Raw genomic sequence first — 15,224 nt, 5'->3', positions numbered from 1 at the left:
TTGGGTCCCGCTTCGTCTGCGAGCCTCGAAGGGATCTGCTTCGGCTCCAATCGGCGCAGAGATGATGATGCATCGATTTTGGAGCAGACGTCTGCAAAACCCACTTCCGAGGTCCAGTATTGGAGGGGCATCTAATGCAAGGGAGGGCTCACAGATGACAAAGTCCAGAAGCTGAAGCAATGTTGACAGAAGTATTTGATGGCCCTGAGATTTCAAAAACAGGTTGCAAGCCAGCAAGCCCTTGGGGTAACTTGGGTTCAAGGATGTAGAGAGCAGGTCCAGTCCTTCTCATTCCCAGGCAAGAAGCAGCGGGCAGCAGGCAAACAAAGCACAGCAGGCAGCAAAGTGGCAGTCCCTCCTACAGCACAGCACTCAGCAGACAACTGGCCAACACAGCAGAGGAATTAGCAAAGTGGCAGTCCCTCCTGCAGCAGGCAGAATGTCTTTGGTTCCAGCAAAGTTCTGATTTGGTGGTGTCAGGGGTCCAGTACTTAAAAGGCACAACTGGGTATAAGTGGGTGAGACTTTTAAGAGGCCTTTGAAGATCACAAAGTCCCTGCATTTCCTGCCCTGGCGCCAGATTCACTACAGGGGGTATTTAGCTCTTTGTGCATGGACAGTCACAAACCTATTCAGATGCAAGTGTCAGCTCCTCCCTCCCAATCTACCTCAGGAAGGTCAATCAGCCTGGTGATGGGCAATCGGGATGCAAATATCACACCGCAGCTCCCTTTGCGTGTGACTGTCTAAAGGAAATGCACAAAGCACAGCTGTCACCCAACCCTGACATGTATTCCGAGACGGCCAAAGACACCGCATTGTTAAAGTAAGAAAACGTCAACTTTCTAAAAGTGGCATTTTCAGACTTACAATTTAAAATCCGACTTCACCATAAGTTCTGAAACCAAACTCCAAATCTACATCTTTTCCCAACTGGAAATTACACTGAAAAGGTGTTTTGAGGCAAGCAATTGGAAAGATAGGATTTGCAGTAGTGAAACATTAATTTAGCAGCTTTTCACTACGAGGACATCTAAAACTCAAAAGTACATGCCCTACCTTTTAAATACACAGCACCCTGCCCACAGGGCTGCCTATGTTACGTTTACACTGAATACATAGGCTCTGCGGTGGCAGGCCTGAGCCATGTTTAAAGGGCAACTGCACTGGGTAGCACAATCAGTGCTGCAGGCCCACTAGTAGAATTTAATGTGCAGGCCCTTGGCACATATAGTGCACTTTCCGAGAGACTTATAAGTAAATTAAATATGCCAATTGTGAATAGGCCAATGTTACCATGTTTTAAGCACATGCACTTTAGCCCTGGTTAGCAGTGGTAACGTGCCCAGAATCCTAAAGCCAGTAAAAATGAAGTCAGCAAAACAGGAGGTCAAAAGGCAAAACGTCAAAGGATACCATCCCAAGGATGCCAGGTATAACATCTGTTACTGTTGTCACTATTCTGTTTGTTTTAGTTACAACTATACACATTATATTCACTTGTATTGGATTTTTATTTTATTAAAAGGCAGACATATATATTCTTAGTGTTTATTCTTGAGTATGTCTATTCATGGTAAAAGGAGGTCTGGAAACTATTGATAACAAGTATTCTAGCCAGTCCAGTGAGTTGCCCAGGGCATACCATCCTCATGTAATGCCCAGGTGGTTCATGTGTTATTAGCACCGGGTTATCTGTTTCATGTTGATAAATTGGCTAAGTATGCACTACCGGAGATTCTAGAGATCACAACACTCTGGAAGTATTCTGAACAGTTACAGAAATCGTAACACTTTCACAAGCAATTCACCAACTTCCCTACTGGCTGCAACACTACTGAGTGAATTTATTATCAAGGTTTATATTTTTTCCCGCTATAGTTATTTTACTCTTAGACTCTAAAGCAATTGTTGAGCTTTCCATGAGATGAAGAAGAGGACCTCTTTTACAGCTACATGTCAAATGGCCAAACAACTTCATGGATCGGAAGACAAAGGGAAATATCCTTTTTAAATGTTTTTAGACGGGACCACATTCTACATGGGAGCAACTTATGCCATGCAGGTGATAGGGCACTTATAGAGAGTATTAGCATTAAACATGTTATCTTACAAAACGGTTAATACCTAAGTACCAACATGAGTTCAAAGAATCTGCTGAGACCTTTCTACAAAAGTTTAGTCAGAGTCTGATCAACCCCAGAATGAGACACCTGCACCCTACTCCTTGATGGTGAGACAGTCTGCATATTTTTTTAAAGCTAAGCCATGCCAGGGAAAGCATCCATTGACAAAGCAGAACTACCTTTTAAATGGTCACTTTGATGACTGAAGAGGGATAGGCACAGACTGGTATGCAGTAGTGCCTTCGTTTAGGAGTCTGCCATTGAAACTGGTACTTTTTTCAAATGCATTATATCCTCATATACAATGTTGCTTTCTATTTTATTTCTGGCGTGTGAGAAAGAATTCATCCTGCACTTCTTGAAAATGGCTAATATAAAAGGTACTGGGCCACAACAATAAAGAAAGGATAAGTTATAGACCGAGTTTAAAATCCACATTCATTGTTTCTCACTCCAGAAGGTCTCTGCTGTTTTCATGGATTAATAACTCTGTTATCCTGCTACCGTTCAAATGTAATCACACTACATGCATTTTTCTGATTGCTGTTTCTCTTTTGACTAAAACTCTTACTCCCCGATTCTATTTCACTTCTCTTTTTCATATTCATATCACAAATTTCACTCAGCAGCTCAATGTCTTCTCCAATTGCCTCGCTGAATCTTGTGCCTTTTTTCATTTTCATTCTCTCTTTTCTGGCTCTTAAAGTTTGAAATTGTGTCCCACTCTTTGCCTGCATTGTTCATACACAGTCTACTTTCTGTTCGGTTCTTTTGTAATTTACTGATGGTTGAAGTTTTCTATGGAGCTTTGGTGAGAGCTCAATAAACAAGTAACCTCTATAGCTGCAAAACTATATTCCAGGGCAAGTGTTTCCATTGCATAAAATACATTAATTTATTACGTTTGACAAAGTCGCTTTTAAAAGCCTGCAAGAACATTGTAAACATTGTCTGCTTTCTCTGGGTGCTTCCATAGAATGGGTGCTCAGCTGAGACTTTGTTCTGCTATATTAAAAATACTTGGAACACAGAGTTTACAATAATTATTTTTCCAATCACTCACCTCCTGTTGAATGTATCTGTGGTCTATTCCCTTAACCGAAGCAAAAACCGAAAGATTCTCTTCCACTGTGAGAACATCAAATAGTATATCTGTCTGTGGACAGATACCGGTCATCTTTCTCACTTCCACCATCTCTTCAAACTCAGAGACTTTGTGACCAAAAATGGTGGCAACTCCTGAGGCAACAAAAAAAGAGATTTTTGATTAACAATTGCACCAATGCAATACCGTTTATTTATTATTTGAGGCACAAAGATACAGTTACAAAATAGACAGTTATAAACAACATTTAAATTTTTATTCAAACAAGTTCGATAGTAATCTAACTAGAGTACATGGAATCAGTTTGCAATTGGTGAAACTGGACTGTTGTCAAATGTGAAGCAAACAAACTCAAAATCATCCTTAAAATTATAATGGAGCGCATGAGTTTTCATACCATCACGTTTTGAGCAACCAAAGCACTCAAACATATTACATGTTTTTTTTTTTGTTAAGTCCCATTGTGAGGTGCACTTTGAAGAAAAGAGCTTATTTAAGCTAACAAACCAAAAAATAAAAAAGCAATATACAACATACATAATGGATAAATAGCATATCCGGTTTCTGATAACATTTATAAAGCCTTTCGGCCTTGGGGCTTGTCATTTATGATGTCATCATAACCTCTCAAACGTAATATTGGACATTACAACATGGGTACCCGTTTTGTATCATTACATAGTGTGTGTATATATATATATATATATATATATATATATAGAGATATATATATATATCTATATATATATATATATATATATATATATATATATATAAAAATATAAATATATTGCCCACTGTACTTCCCCACTCAGGAAGAATTCTCACGGACACCTCGCATGGGTTTGCTGGTAATTTATTCGCACAACAGACTGCACAGCAACGCGTTTCGACTTTCGTCTTGGTCACGCTAAGAAGCATTACAGTTTGCACATTCTAATACACGTTTGTTGCTAAACATGAAAAAAGGACTTAACCTCCGTGATGCAACAAGTGGTGTGTGGCGGTGCCGCCATTTTGACCTAGTCAATAACGTTAATGCATTCAGATCTAAAATAACATATGCACCTTTGATACATCTCAGATTAATCACCATGGGGTTAATTCATTCGGCAATTTCCAATTCTAATATGACATTATGCTGTTTGCATTGCAAATTAAAATTGTCTCGCCCAAGTGGGCTAACATTACCACAATACTTTTTGTGAACCCAAATAGAGGACTACCATATATATAAGGGGTACACAATTGAGTTCTAGAAACATCCCGCCCAAGTGGTCTAACCTTTCCACATTAAGTCATGTAACCCCAAACGAAGAGCCATCCAATATGTAAACAATGTACAGTAAATGTAAGTTCTCAATGTGCCTCCTGGAACAAGGAGCAGTCACTTAATGCCCATGTGGGCTACCGAATTACATCACAGATTTCTTCCCAGTGGGGATAATATATCAAAGGTAATTTACAAATAATCTTGTTTCTGGTAAGATCCAATGGCAAAAGCCGCCCACACCATATAATGTGCCACAACCTAGAAAAAAACCAAACTAATAAAAATCAGCTAATTGTATCACCTGATACATTAATAAATATTAAAATTCAAACGACAGCAGATATATATACATTTATACATGTAAACTTCACCTACAGGCACCTATACACATCACTACATTACAACTACAGCTCATGATTAATCTTTACATATTTAAAGTGCTGAGTTAATGTAAGTGTATGGATAACTCTTCATTGGAATTTAATCCCAACGGCATCCTTGTCTCTAGGTCAATGATGTATTTAGACTCTAGCTTGCGCAGTGCGAGTTTCCGATTACCTCCACGTGTGCTAATTGGAAATTCATCAATGACCACCATCCGTAGTAATTTCTCATCCTGAAAGTGTTGTTCATAAAAATGTCGGGCGACAGGATACTGTCTATTATTGTGCCTAATGGCCCTTATGTGTTCTAAGACCCGTTTTTTGGCACAATGGATCGTACTGCCAATGTATGCCTTATTACATGGACATAATAGTGCATACACGCAATACATGGTATTGCAGCTCAGCTTCTTTTTGATGGTAATCTCTCTCCTAGTACCCGCAATAGACAAAGTCCTACAGTCAACACTGTGACTGCAGGCCTTACATTTCCTGCACCTTACAAATACCCCCTGTACAGTTTTGTTAGTTCCCCCTGTTGTAGTAACTGAGCAGGGACTCAGCTCATCTCTAAGGGACTTACACTTTTGAAATGTGATCTGGGGATTTATATGCAGATGTTTCTCAAGATTACTATCTGTCAGTAATACATGCCAATGTTTCTGTAGTATCTTACGTACATGTAGTGCCTGTCCTGAGTACTTTGTAATAAAACGTAAAGTACTCTTTTCAGGAGCCTTAACAGCGGGATAGAGCAATTTGGTACGAGTCACCGCATCTACCTTAGCACAGGCCTCAGTGATGGTTTTGCAACTGTATCCCCTTTCCTGGAACCAACCTATCATGGTTTGTTTTTCTAACTGGTAACTCTCATCGGAACTGCAGTTGCGTCTTGCCCGTAACAGCTCCCCATACGGGATGCTGTATACTAACTGTCTGGGGTGAGAGCTAGCAGCATTTAAAATGCTGTTACCCGCAGTGCTCTTCCGGAATAGTTTCGTCTGCATTGAGTTATCAACAATCTCCACTAGATCATCCAAAAATTCAATTTTTCTTTCACTCATGTGTTCTGTGAAACATAAGTTATATTCGTTATCATTTAACCGCTTCACAAAACTCTGGGCAGATTCAATATCACCATTCCAAATCATAAAAATGTCGTCTATAAAACGCAGCCACAGGACACAGCGATCGTAATTTTCCACATGGGCGGCCACCTGCTCCTCCCACCAGCCCATTACCAAATTGGCATAGCTGGGGGCGAAGCAGGTGCCCATAGCTGTGCCCTGTGATTGGCGATAGACAACATCATCAAAAAGAAAAAAATTGTTTTCCAGACAAAATTTCATCATAGTGAGAATCATCTTGGAATGGGACAAAAAGGCAATGGAGCGTCTGTGCTCAACTGCTTGTAAGCCCAGATCGTGTCGTATACACGTATACAAGCTGCATACGTCCAAGGTAATCATGATGTAACCTGGTTCCCAATGAATACCTTCAATAATGGTGAGAAAATGAGTGGTGTCTTAGAGATACGCAGGCAGACTGGCAACATAAGGTCTCCAATAATGGTCAATAAACCTGGATGTCATTTCTAGTAAGGATCCAATTGATGACACAATGGGTCTCCCTGGTGGGTTCGTGGGGTCCTTGTGAACTTTCGGTAACAAGTATAGGACGGGGGTACGGGGATATGGACATTTTAGATAATTTAACTCCTCCCACTCAAGTAGTCCCTGTTCTTGCCACTCATTTAAAATTTCTCCATAAATTTTGTTAGATTGCATGATAAATGATTTGTCTGATTTGGCATAACATGTGACATCTGATAGTTGTCTGAGCCCTTCTTTCAAATAAGCATCTTTATCAAGGACTACTACATTCCCCCCTTTGTCAGATGGGCGTATGACAATAGATGTGTCAGATTTCACATTTTCCAAGGCCTCACATTGTCCAGGGGTAAGGTTTTTGTCACATTTAGCTATTCTACAGTACCTCATCTTTTTCAGATCCTTAAGTACACCTCTTTCAAAGACATCAATCGCATCACATTCCACCAGAGGTAAAAATACCGATTTAGGTCTAAATCCACTGCGTGGATTACTATTTCCAATTAGATTGTACTGTGCTAAATCAAGAGCATCCTCATTATTCAGATCATTTTGCGATGTCAGTACATTAAGTAATTCAACATCATTCATATCCAAATTACTGTGTACCTCAGTTTACTTGACCACATTCGATTGATGTTTAGTGTCAAACCATTTTTTTAGTTTTAGTTTCCGAGAAAAATAAAACAAATCAATACGTGTTTGAGGGAAATTAAAGTTAGAGGTTGGGGCAAAAAGACAAACCTAGTCCCAGGAGTCCAATCTCCTCTGTTGACAGGTCGCGTTTGGAGAGATTCATCACAGTCATACTTGGGCTTTCTTGCCCCTTGTTACCATTCCCACTGGGGTTGCCACCTCTTTTCTTGCGTCTTGTTTTGGCTTGTTTGTTCCTCTGTTTCTGCCTCTGCCTCCTCGTCTGCCCCCTCTCTGGGAGTTCTGGTCCTGTTGTTGGGAGTGCTGTTCTGTCCTTCCCTAATAGATCATTTGGAATTGATCTAAAAAATTCGCCATTTTCTTTTGCTTTGGGATTGCTGGATTAGATTTTACCGAAGTGTCAGAGACATTGCCATCCGAGATGTCACTTTCAGAGACCGTGACGATTTCATCCTTAGAAAATAGTTTCTTTACTCCTCCATTTTTATCAAAGAGATGGTCGTATTTTCTTTAGAAAGTCAAAGTACGCCCAGACTCATAGTCCTTATAGTCTTGCATGAATTTTCTTTGCTTTCTCGCCGTGATCTCTGCTTCAAGGACTTCCAGGCGTTTCGACAAAGTTGACATAAAATCCTCAATCACCTCCTTGGTTGTCAATTTCTCTAGATCTTTTATTAAATCATCAATTGCCAAGAGTAATTTCTTCCTATCCTTCAGGGCATATTTCACCAATATTTGCATCATGGTTAGTGAACACGCATTGGAGTTCTTGGACCAGTCATCCAGCATTTCAGGATCAGGGTCCTCGAATGTAGGAATCGTAAAGATCCTCAGCCCGCGTGGTACTCGAGATGCTTCAATATAACGCTGAAGGGATTCAGCTTCCCACCATTTTGAAAGCTCCTTTCGGTGGAGTTTTTCCAATTGTGTAAAAAGTTCCTGTATTTTGATCTCTTCCGAGATACTCCTATTGGTGCTAGATGCAGTGTTTTTTTCCGTATTTGCACTTCCTTGTGCAAAAAATATAATTTATCCGCTGCTGTTTTTCTCTTAGCTTCCAAAGCTGCAGCCATAGTTGAGTATAACCCCCGCAAACACCGTGCGATACCACCTTCAGAACTGTATAGTCCAGAATGCACCGGTGGTTCCCTTCGAGTACTGCCAAGCCGATGCTAAGAGCCGGTGTATGCGGACCCAGGAATAGCAGTAGCTCGCTGCGGTCATACGCTTCCCCGAAGAAAAGCGCCACCCCCACTGCGGTCCCCAGTACTCACACGGGTCTTTCCACCAGTTCCGCACTTCGGCAAACAATCCCAGCGTCTAATCGACAATACTGCTAACTTGCTTGTTCACATCCAGCGGTCCCATCAAGGAGTTACGAACACTTCCTCGCTCCTTCGGATGCTGATGACTGAGGCTTTACGCGGTCAGCTTCAATTTCACTATAGATAAACAACAATGACTCCGGTCTTGAAAGAGGCCGTCTCACAGGGCGGTCCGTGATCAGGGCACCGGCAGCCCTGTACAATATTGCCCAACGTACTTCCCCACTCAGGAAGAATTCTCACTGACACCTCGCATGGGTTTGCAGGTAATTTATTCGCACAACAGACTGCACAGCAACGCGTTTCGACTTTCGTCTTGGTCACGCTAAGAAGCATTACAGTTTGCACAATCTAATACACGTTTGTTGCTAAACATGAAAAAAGGACTTAACCACCGTGATGCAACAAGTGGTGTGTGGCGGTGCCGCCATTTTGACCTAGTCAATAACGTTAATGCATTCAGATCTAAAATAACATATGCACCTTTGATACATCTCAGATTAATCACCATGGGGTTAATTCATTCGGCAATTTCCAATTCTAATATGACATTATGCTGTTTGCATTGCAAATTAAAATTGTCTCGCCCAAGTGGGCAAACTGTAATGCTTCTTAGCGTGACCAAGACGAAAGTCGAAACGCGTTGCTGTGCAGTCTGTTGTGCGAATAAATTACCTGCAAACCCATGCGAGGTGTCCGTGAGAATTCTTCCTGAGTGGGGAAGTACGGTGGGCAATATTGTACAGGGCTGCCGGTGCCCTGATCACGGACCGCCCTGTGAGACGGCCTCTTTCAAGACCGGAGTCGTCGTTGTCTATATATAAATATATATACACATATTACCTACTGGCGATAGTTAGGACCTAGTTTCCATAGGAAATCCACAACATTCTATTTGGAATAACTTTGGTGCCGGTGGACGAATCTTCGTGCATTTCTTCAAGAAAATGGCCTGCTTGGTTCCGCTCCTTCCCTGAAAGTTTGGGGGTGATTCGTCAAGTGGGAGCCGAGAAAAAAGTGGGGTCCCAAAACGTGTTTTCCCTATGCAATTTTCCATAGGGACCTTTAGCCCGAACAGCTGAACGGAATTACACGAAATTTGGCAGAGATGTACAGTTCTGTTCGCAGATTGTGCTTTTTATTAAATGGTGTAAATCCGTTCAGTAGTTTCTGAAAAAATTGCAAGTAAAATCATAGCGATATCTAGAGACGGAGTTCAGCACGCGTACGGAAATCTGTTCAATTAAGAGTGCGAGCTGCATGCTGATTGGCTGTGAACTATCTGTCAACACTCAGAACCAGGAAGTGTTGGCGGCCATCTTGTGCCTCGCTAGAACCGAGTCACAAGAAAACAGTAAAGCAAAGTTGAGAAATAAGGGAAGGGGGTAAACGACAAACATTCTGACCCTCTAGGCTTACTCAGGGGGTCGCACATGGATGTTAAGGCTCTATTTTTTATTTTCATTTTTTTAAAGGAAAATCGCGGCGTACGCGTATGGAAATACATACATTTACAAGCAAGAGCTGTATGCTGATTGGTTGTCAATACTCCAAAACAGGAAATGTTGGCAGTCATCTTGTTTGTTGCGAGAGCAGTCACAAGAAAACAGTAAAACAAAGTTGAGAAATAAGGAAAAGGGGCAGGGTAGAAACATTCTGACCCTATAGTCTTGGTACATGGATCTTTAGGCTCAATTTTTATTTTAAATAAAGTAAAAAATGGCGGGGTACTCGTGCAGTACTTGTACGCGGTGGAGAATGTGAAAAAAAACTAGAAGTCCGTTTTGTTTATTAGGTCCGGGGGGGGGGGGGGGGCAAATTACGGGGGCAATTTTTAGAGCTATACTTCTATGACAGTATGTAAAACTTTGCGGTTTTTTTTCCTGCATCAGTTGTACTCTCTACGCATGCGCAGCCTTGTTTGCAAGTGCACTTTTTTTTCTTTTTCTTCAAGTTCGCCAAGCAAACCTCTCCTGATTTTAGGTATTAAATTTGCCGCTTTCTTTTCCCGGGTAATGTGTGTCATGCGGTGCTATACTTTTGTAATATATTAATAAACATATTGTATGTATATTTATTTGAAATGTAGTGTTGAGGCGCCAAATGTTGATTACATACTCCGTCTAACCGCCATTTTAGTAGTTTTTCTCCGTTATTTTTATTATACCTGTTACTTTCATTTTACCCTGTGCATATTTTCTCTGTGATTGATGAGATTTTGTGCCACAGATACCACGGTGTTTGTCCTTGGTCTCCGATCTTATCAGACTTGGTCACACGTATAGCTAGAACCTAATTTGAAGGACGTAAGGCACAGGCATTACAATACGTGTTGGTCAACAAAAAAACATTATTAAGATTATGCATTTATCATGTGTGGTAAATGCATACTAGTTGTAAAAGCATGTGTGGAAAAGCGACATGCGTGCTAATGGTTTTGTGGTGACGATCACGCGTGCTTATGAACCGGGTCTGGGCGTGGTGGAGTCTAGGGTACCAGGCGGAGGGGCACGCAGCTGCACTCATACAATATAGGAGTAATATAGGATTTTTAAAACTTAAAAAAAATGATTCCATAATTATCCTAGATTAAGTCTTCTTTTAGTATGTTCATTAAATACATGAATATATGTTTTTAAACAATTAAAAACATTTGCGTCTTTTTTGTACTGGCACCGTACATGACGTCACACGGAAGCTTTGATGCGACGTGTAACGTCAAAGGGTATTCTTAGAGTATGCTGAGAATGATTAGCAGTACAAACTATGGTGTGGTCACTCTCTCACTGTCAAATCAGAGCACAGGGCACGCTATGAGAATGGTTAGAAGTGCTGACTCATTGGAGATCCAATTCAGGTATGTGGCTTATCCACTGTATCATAACGTTACTTTTTATCCTGGTTAAGTTTGAGGCTTGCATGAAATACTATGCTATAGGCAGATATGGATGTTTAGGGAGCGCTTATCTGCATGAAGCTTGGTTATTACCATTTACATATAGGTGTCTGAGGGAGGGAAAAGAAGTCTATGTGAATGGCGAGGATTGCACAATAGTACCAGATCACTACTTAATTTGTAGACACATATAATTGCATGGCTCTTGTATACAAAATGCGCCTAATTTGGACTGAGTTTTGAAAGGTAGTCCGACACCTGCTATCATAACAACGTTCACTTTACTGGAAACGGGAGTTATTTACTTTGAAATAATGGAGATTGTTGTGCATTGTTAGCAGGCATCGCTTACATGATTACGGTAACTGAGCGTGAGGGTTGGTTTAAAAATAAGTTGTGTTAACTCCTCTGCATGGGAAGCTGGATGTTTCCATATGGCTGTCGATTTCGACCTTGAAAGCAGAGTCAACCAAAAGAGTCGAATAAGAGCGCTATTGTCTCAAAAAGGGGTCGCTCTTATATCTGGTACAGAAACATTTGTCCTTCATGTAGCAAACACCCGCACAGAAGTGCATGATTTATTAAATACAGACGTGCTCTTGAATTTTGGGGAGTTAATTTAGAGTATCTTTAATGTGTCCTTGACTACGGGGTTACCTTACTCAGAGTTAGAAGCAGTGGCCTTGTGACTGTAAAAAGTATATTTGGTGTCTTTTCGGACTTTTTTCATTCAATTTTTTCCAGCATCTTTGGTGGTTTGCGCTTAATACTCGCATTAGTTGCCCGTGTGCTTTTATTAATTTGTTTACATAAATATGGATGCACATCCTGCAGCAGATGATAATATGTCCCGGCTGTTGCTGCTTCGCAACAGAATGATTAGTTACTATGGAGCGCTGCCTCTTGCAATGTTGAGTGCAGCTTATGGATTATCGTTTCGATTCTCCTTTTTCACATGCGTTCAACCTGTCTTCCATAGCCTGAGCTCTGATTTCGACTGGGCCCTGGATTTGTGTCTCTGCAGTACGGTGTCTCCCAACGCGGATTATGACCAGCTGATGAGCCCCTTACTGGTTCATGACGTTCTCTGTTCTGGTGGCGGGATTTTGGCCTTAGCAGCGACACATGGAATAATGGGACGTTGGAATGTTTTTGCAGCGGCGCTTGAGTTCTTGGCACGCAGTTACATTGAAGATGTCCCGAGTTTTCCTCCAATGGTGATAGAGGCTCCGGTCGTTGAGGAACATGTATGTTCATTCCCACTATTGAATTAGATGGCTGAAATGTTTTCAGATGAGAACAATGACTTCCTGTTGGAGGCTGTTGCTACATACTGCGCTTACACGCTGTGGATTATGACTCTTAGATTTTTCTACATATTCTTTAATATGTATTTACTGCTTTCTATCACAGAGCGAATAACTTTTTTTTGCAAATGTGAACTTAACTCTGCTTTTTAGGCTCGGACTCACCTGCTTTAATCAAGAAAGGGTGCCGTGGGGCTTAGCGTTGCACTCACACCCTGTTAAGTTATCATGGGTTTATTAGAAGCTTATACGCTATTTTTGCTTTCCTGCTCTGCTTTGCACACGACACGTACTTGTGATATTGTTTAGCGAAGGCTGAGTATTTTGCTTTATATGAGAATAATTTGGTATGCTAGATTTGTAAACTGCCTCGCTAGTTTTGTGTGAGAGCATGGAACATCAAGGTTATCTTGGATACTGTGGCTGTTATTCAGAATGATCCTCGCACGTTCGAGCCATAATACATATGGAGTTGTGGCCATCTCTGATACTTGCTCGTTTCATAAACCATTGTGGAGGCAAAGTTACACACAGTTGGAGAACATTCGTATCTTGACAGTTTGTGGAGCACTGAATGTGATCCACTACTGCTGAGTACCAGAGGTATGGGTCTGCCCATGTAAGCCTATGAGACTTTCTGTAGTTAATAACTAATCTGCTAGGTAGGGAGGGTGAAATGTAGGTAAATTTTAAATTTGTTTACCTTTAGCATTATAGGATGCGTTTTCCGTTTGTATTTCATAGAATAGTAACAATGCTGACAACCTTGTTTCTAATATGTTTGGTTGTATTTTCGAAGGTACTGTGCATTAGATTATGGCGTTAGAATTAAACATTTCAAAGTTGCACGTGTCTTTATTTACATCTTGTTTTGGACTGGTGTAGGCTATATGTCACTGACCATGTGATGAGTTATGTAATATGTGACGTCATCAGCAGTGCATTGCGGGCGCGCGAGTTATAGTTAGCTGAACTAACTATAACGGGGGAATTTCAATGGTTTTGTATGAGAGAAATGTCCAGCTAACTATAACATGGGTGAAACCTATGGTTTTTTCAGTGAATTTCTAAGGTTTTTTAAATGCTAATTCCTAACTATAACGTGGCTGAAACCTATGTTTTTTTCAGTGAATATATATATATATATATATATATATATATTACCTACTGGCGATAGCCAGTAGGTATATATAGTTAGGATTGTTTTCCATAGGGAAATCGCAACATTCTATTGGGAATAACTTTGGCGCCGGTTGAGGAATCTTCCTGAAATTTTCCTTAACTTTGCCTCGCGGCGCTCTGCTCATTCCCTTAAAGTTTGGGGGGGATTCGTCAAGCGGGGGCCGAGATAAAAGGGGGGTCCCAAAACGTGTTTTCCCCATGTTAATTTCCATAGGGCGGTTGGACTCACTTTTAGCCCGAACGGCTGTATGGTTTTCCACCAAACTTGGCAAAATTGTAGGGACTGATAGCCCGATGTGCCTTTGCTATGTCTCAAGATTTGTGCTCCAGTGGTTTTTACGAAAATTAACTTTGAAAAAATATATATTGGGCTACATTGGGCTATATATATGTTAGAGCCACAATGTAGCCCAATGCAGCCCAATGTAGCCCAATGTAGCCCAATGTAGCCCAAAGATGGCCACCAGAGACAAAAAAAAACAAATGCAGCCCAAATATCAGCCAGATGTAGCCCAACTATAGCCCAATGACAGAATGTCCCAGAGTGTTCTAAAAACAACTACAGCGCTAACAGTCTTACTTATGACAAAAGTATGGCACACCTGAAGTCATCTTGATTGGAATAAAGTGTTAACACTTAAAACATTTAATTTGCAAAGGAACAAAATGAGGGGGTTCATTTTGCAATAGAAATTATGATTAGTGCACATTTTGAGTGACTTCTCAAATCCTCTTATATTTCATTAAAAAAATTCTGATATGCAGTCTCCCAAGATGGCCACCAGTGATGTCACTGACCATGTCATGAATGATCTAATATGTGACATCATCAGCAGTGGATTGCGGGTGAGCGAAATATAGTTAGTACAACTAACTATATAGGAGCAATTTCATTGGTTTTGTATGAGTAAAATGTCCAGCTAACTATAACACCACTAAAACTTATAGTTTTTTGAGTGAATTTCAAAGTTTTTTTAAAATGCTAATTCCTAACTATATAAGGCCTGAAACCTATGGTTTTTTCAGTGAATTTCAAAGGTTTTTTTAAATGCTAATTCCTAACTATATAAGGCCTTAAACCTATGTTTTTTTCAGTGATATATATATATATATATATATATATATATATATATATATATATATATTACAATCCAATCCTGACGGCAGCGAACAGATAGGAACTGACTCCGTGATATGATGGCAAAGAAGTTTTAATCCAAACAACCACCTAGACGCATTTCAACGGCGTACCGCCTTGGTCACTACATCAGGTACAATCTCAATTACTTGGTTATATGCACCTAATTCTACACGATTGTCACAGTAATCATCGGCCCAGTGATAGACATAGAAATTTCCTATG

At 40.6% G+C, this 15,224-nt stretch overlaps 1 protein-coding gene across 2 annotated transcripts in view; it reads right to left on the bottom strand.

Moving 5' to 3' along the window:
• The window catches only part of ABCA5 (ATP binding cassette subfamily A member 5), a 1,464,780-nt gene that overhangs the window by 961,612 nt on the left and 487,944 nt on the right, over nt 1-15,224 (bottom strand). For both annotated transcript variants that reach the window (XM_078654285.1, XM_078654286.1), the window contains exon 13: nt 3,190-3,365. In XM_078654285.1, coding sequence (XP_078510411.1) covers nt 3,190-3,365 — 176 coding nt within the window. The remainder of the gene's footprint in view (nt 1-3,189; nt 3,366-15,224) is intronic.

Source organism: Lissotriton helveticus, chromosome 7 (genome assembly GCF_964261635.1).
Source record: "Lissotriton helveticus chromosome 7, aLisHel1.1, whole genome shotgun sequence".
Classification (NCBI taxonomy): Eukaryota; Metazoa; Chordata; class Amphibia; order Caudata; family Salamandridae; genus Lissotriton; species Lissotriton helveticus.
Note: the sequence above shows the minus strand (reverse complement) of the source record. Positions and strands in the feature narration are given on the sequence as shown.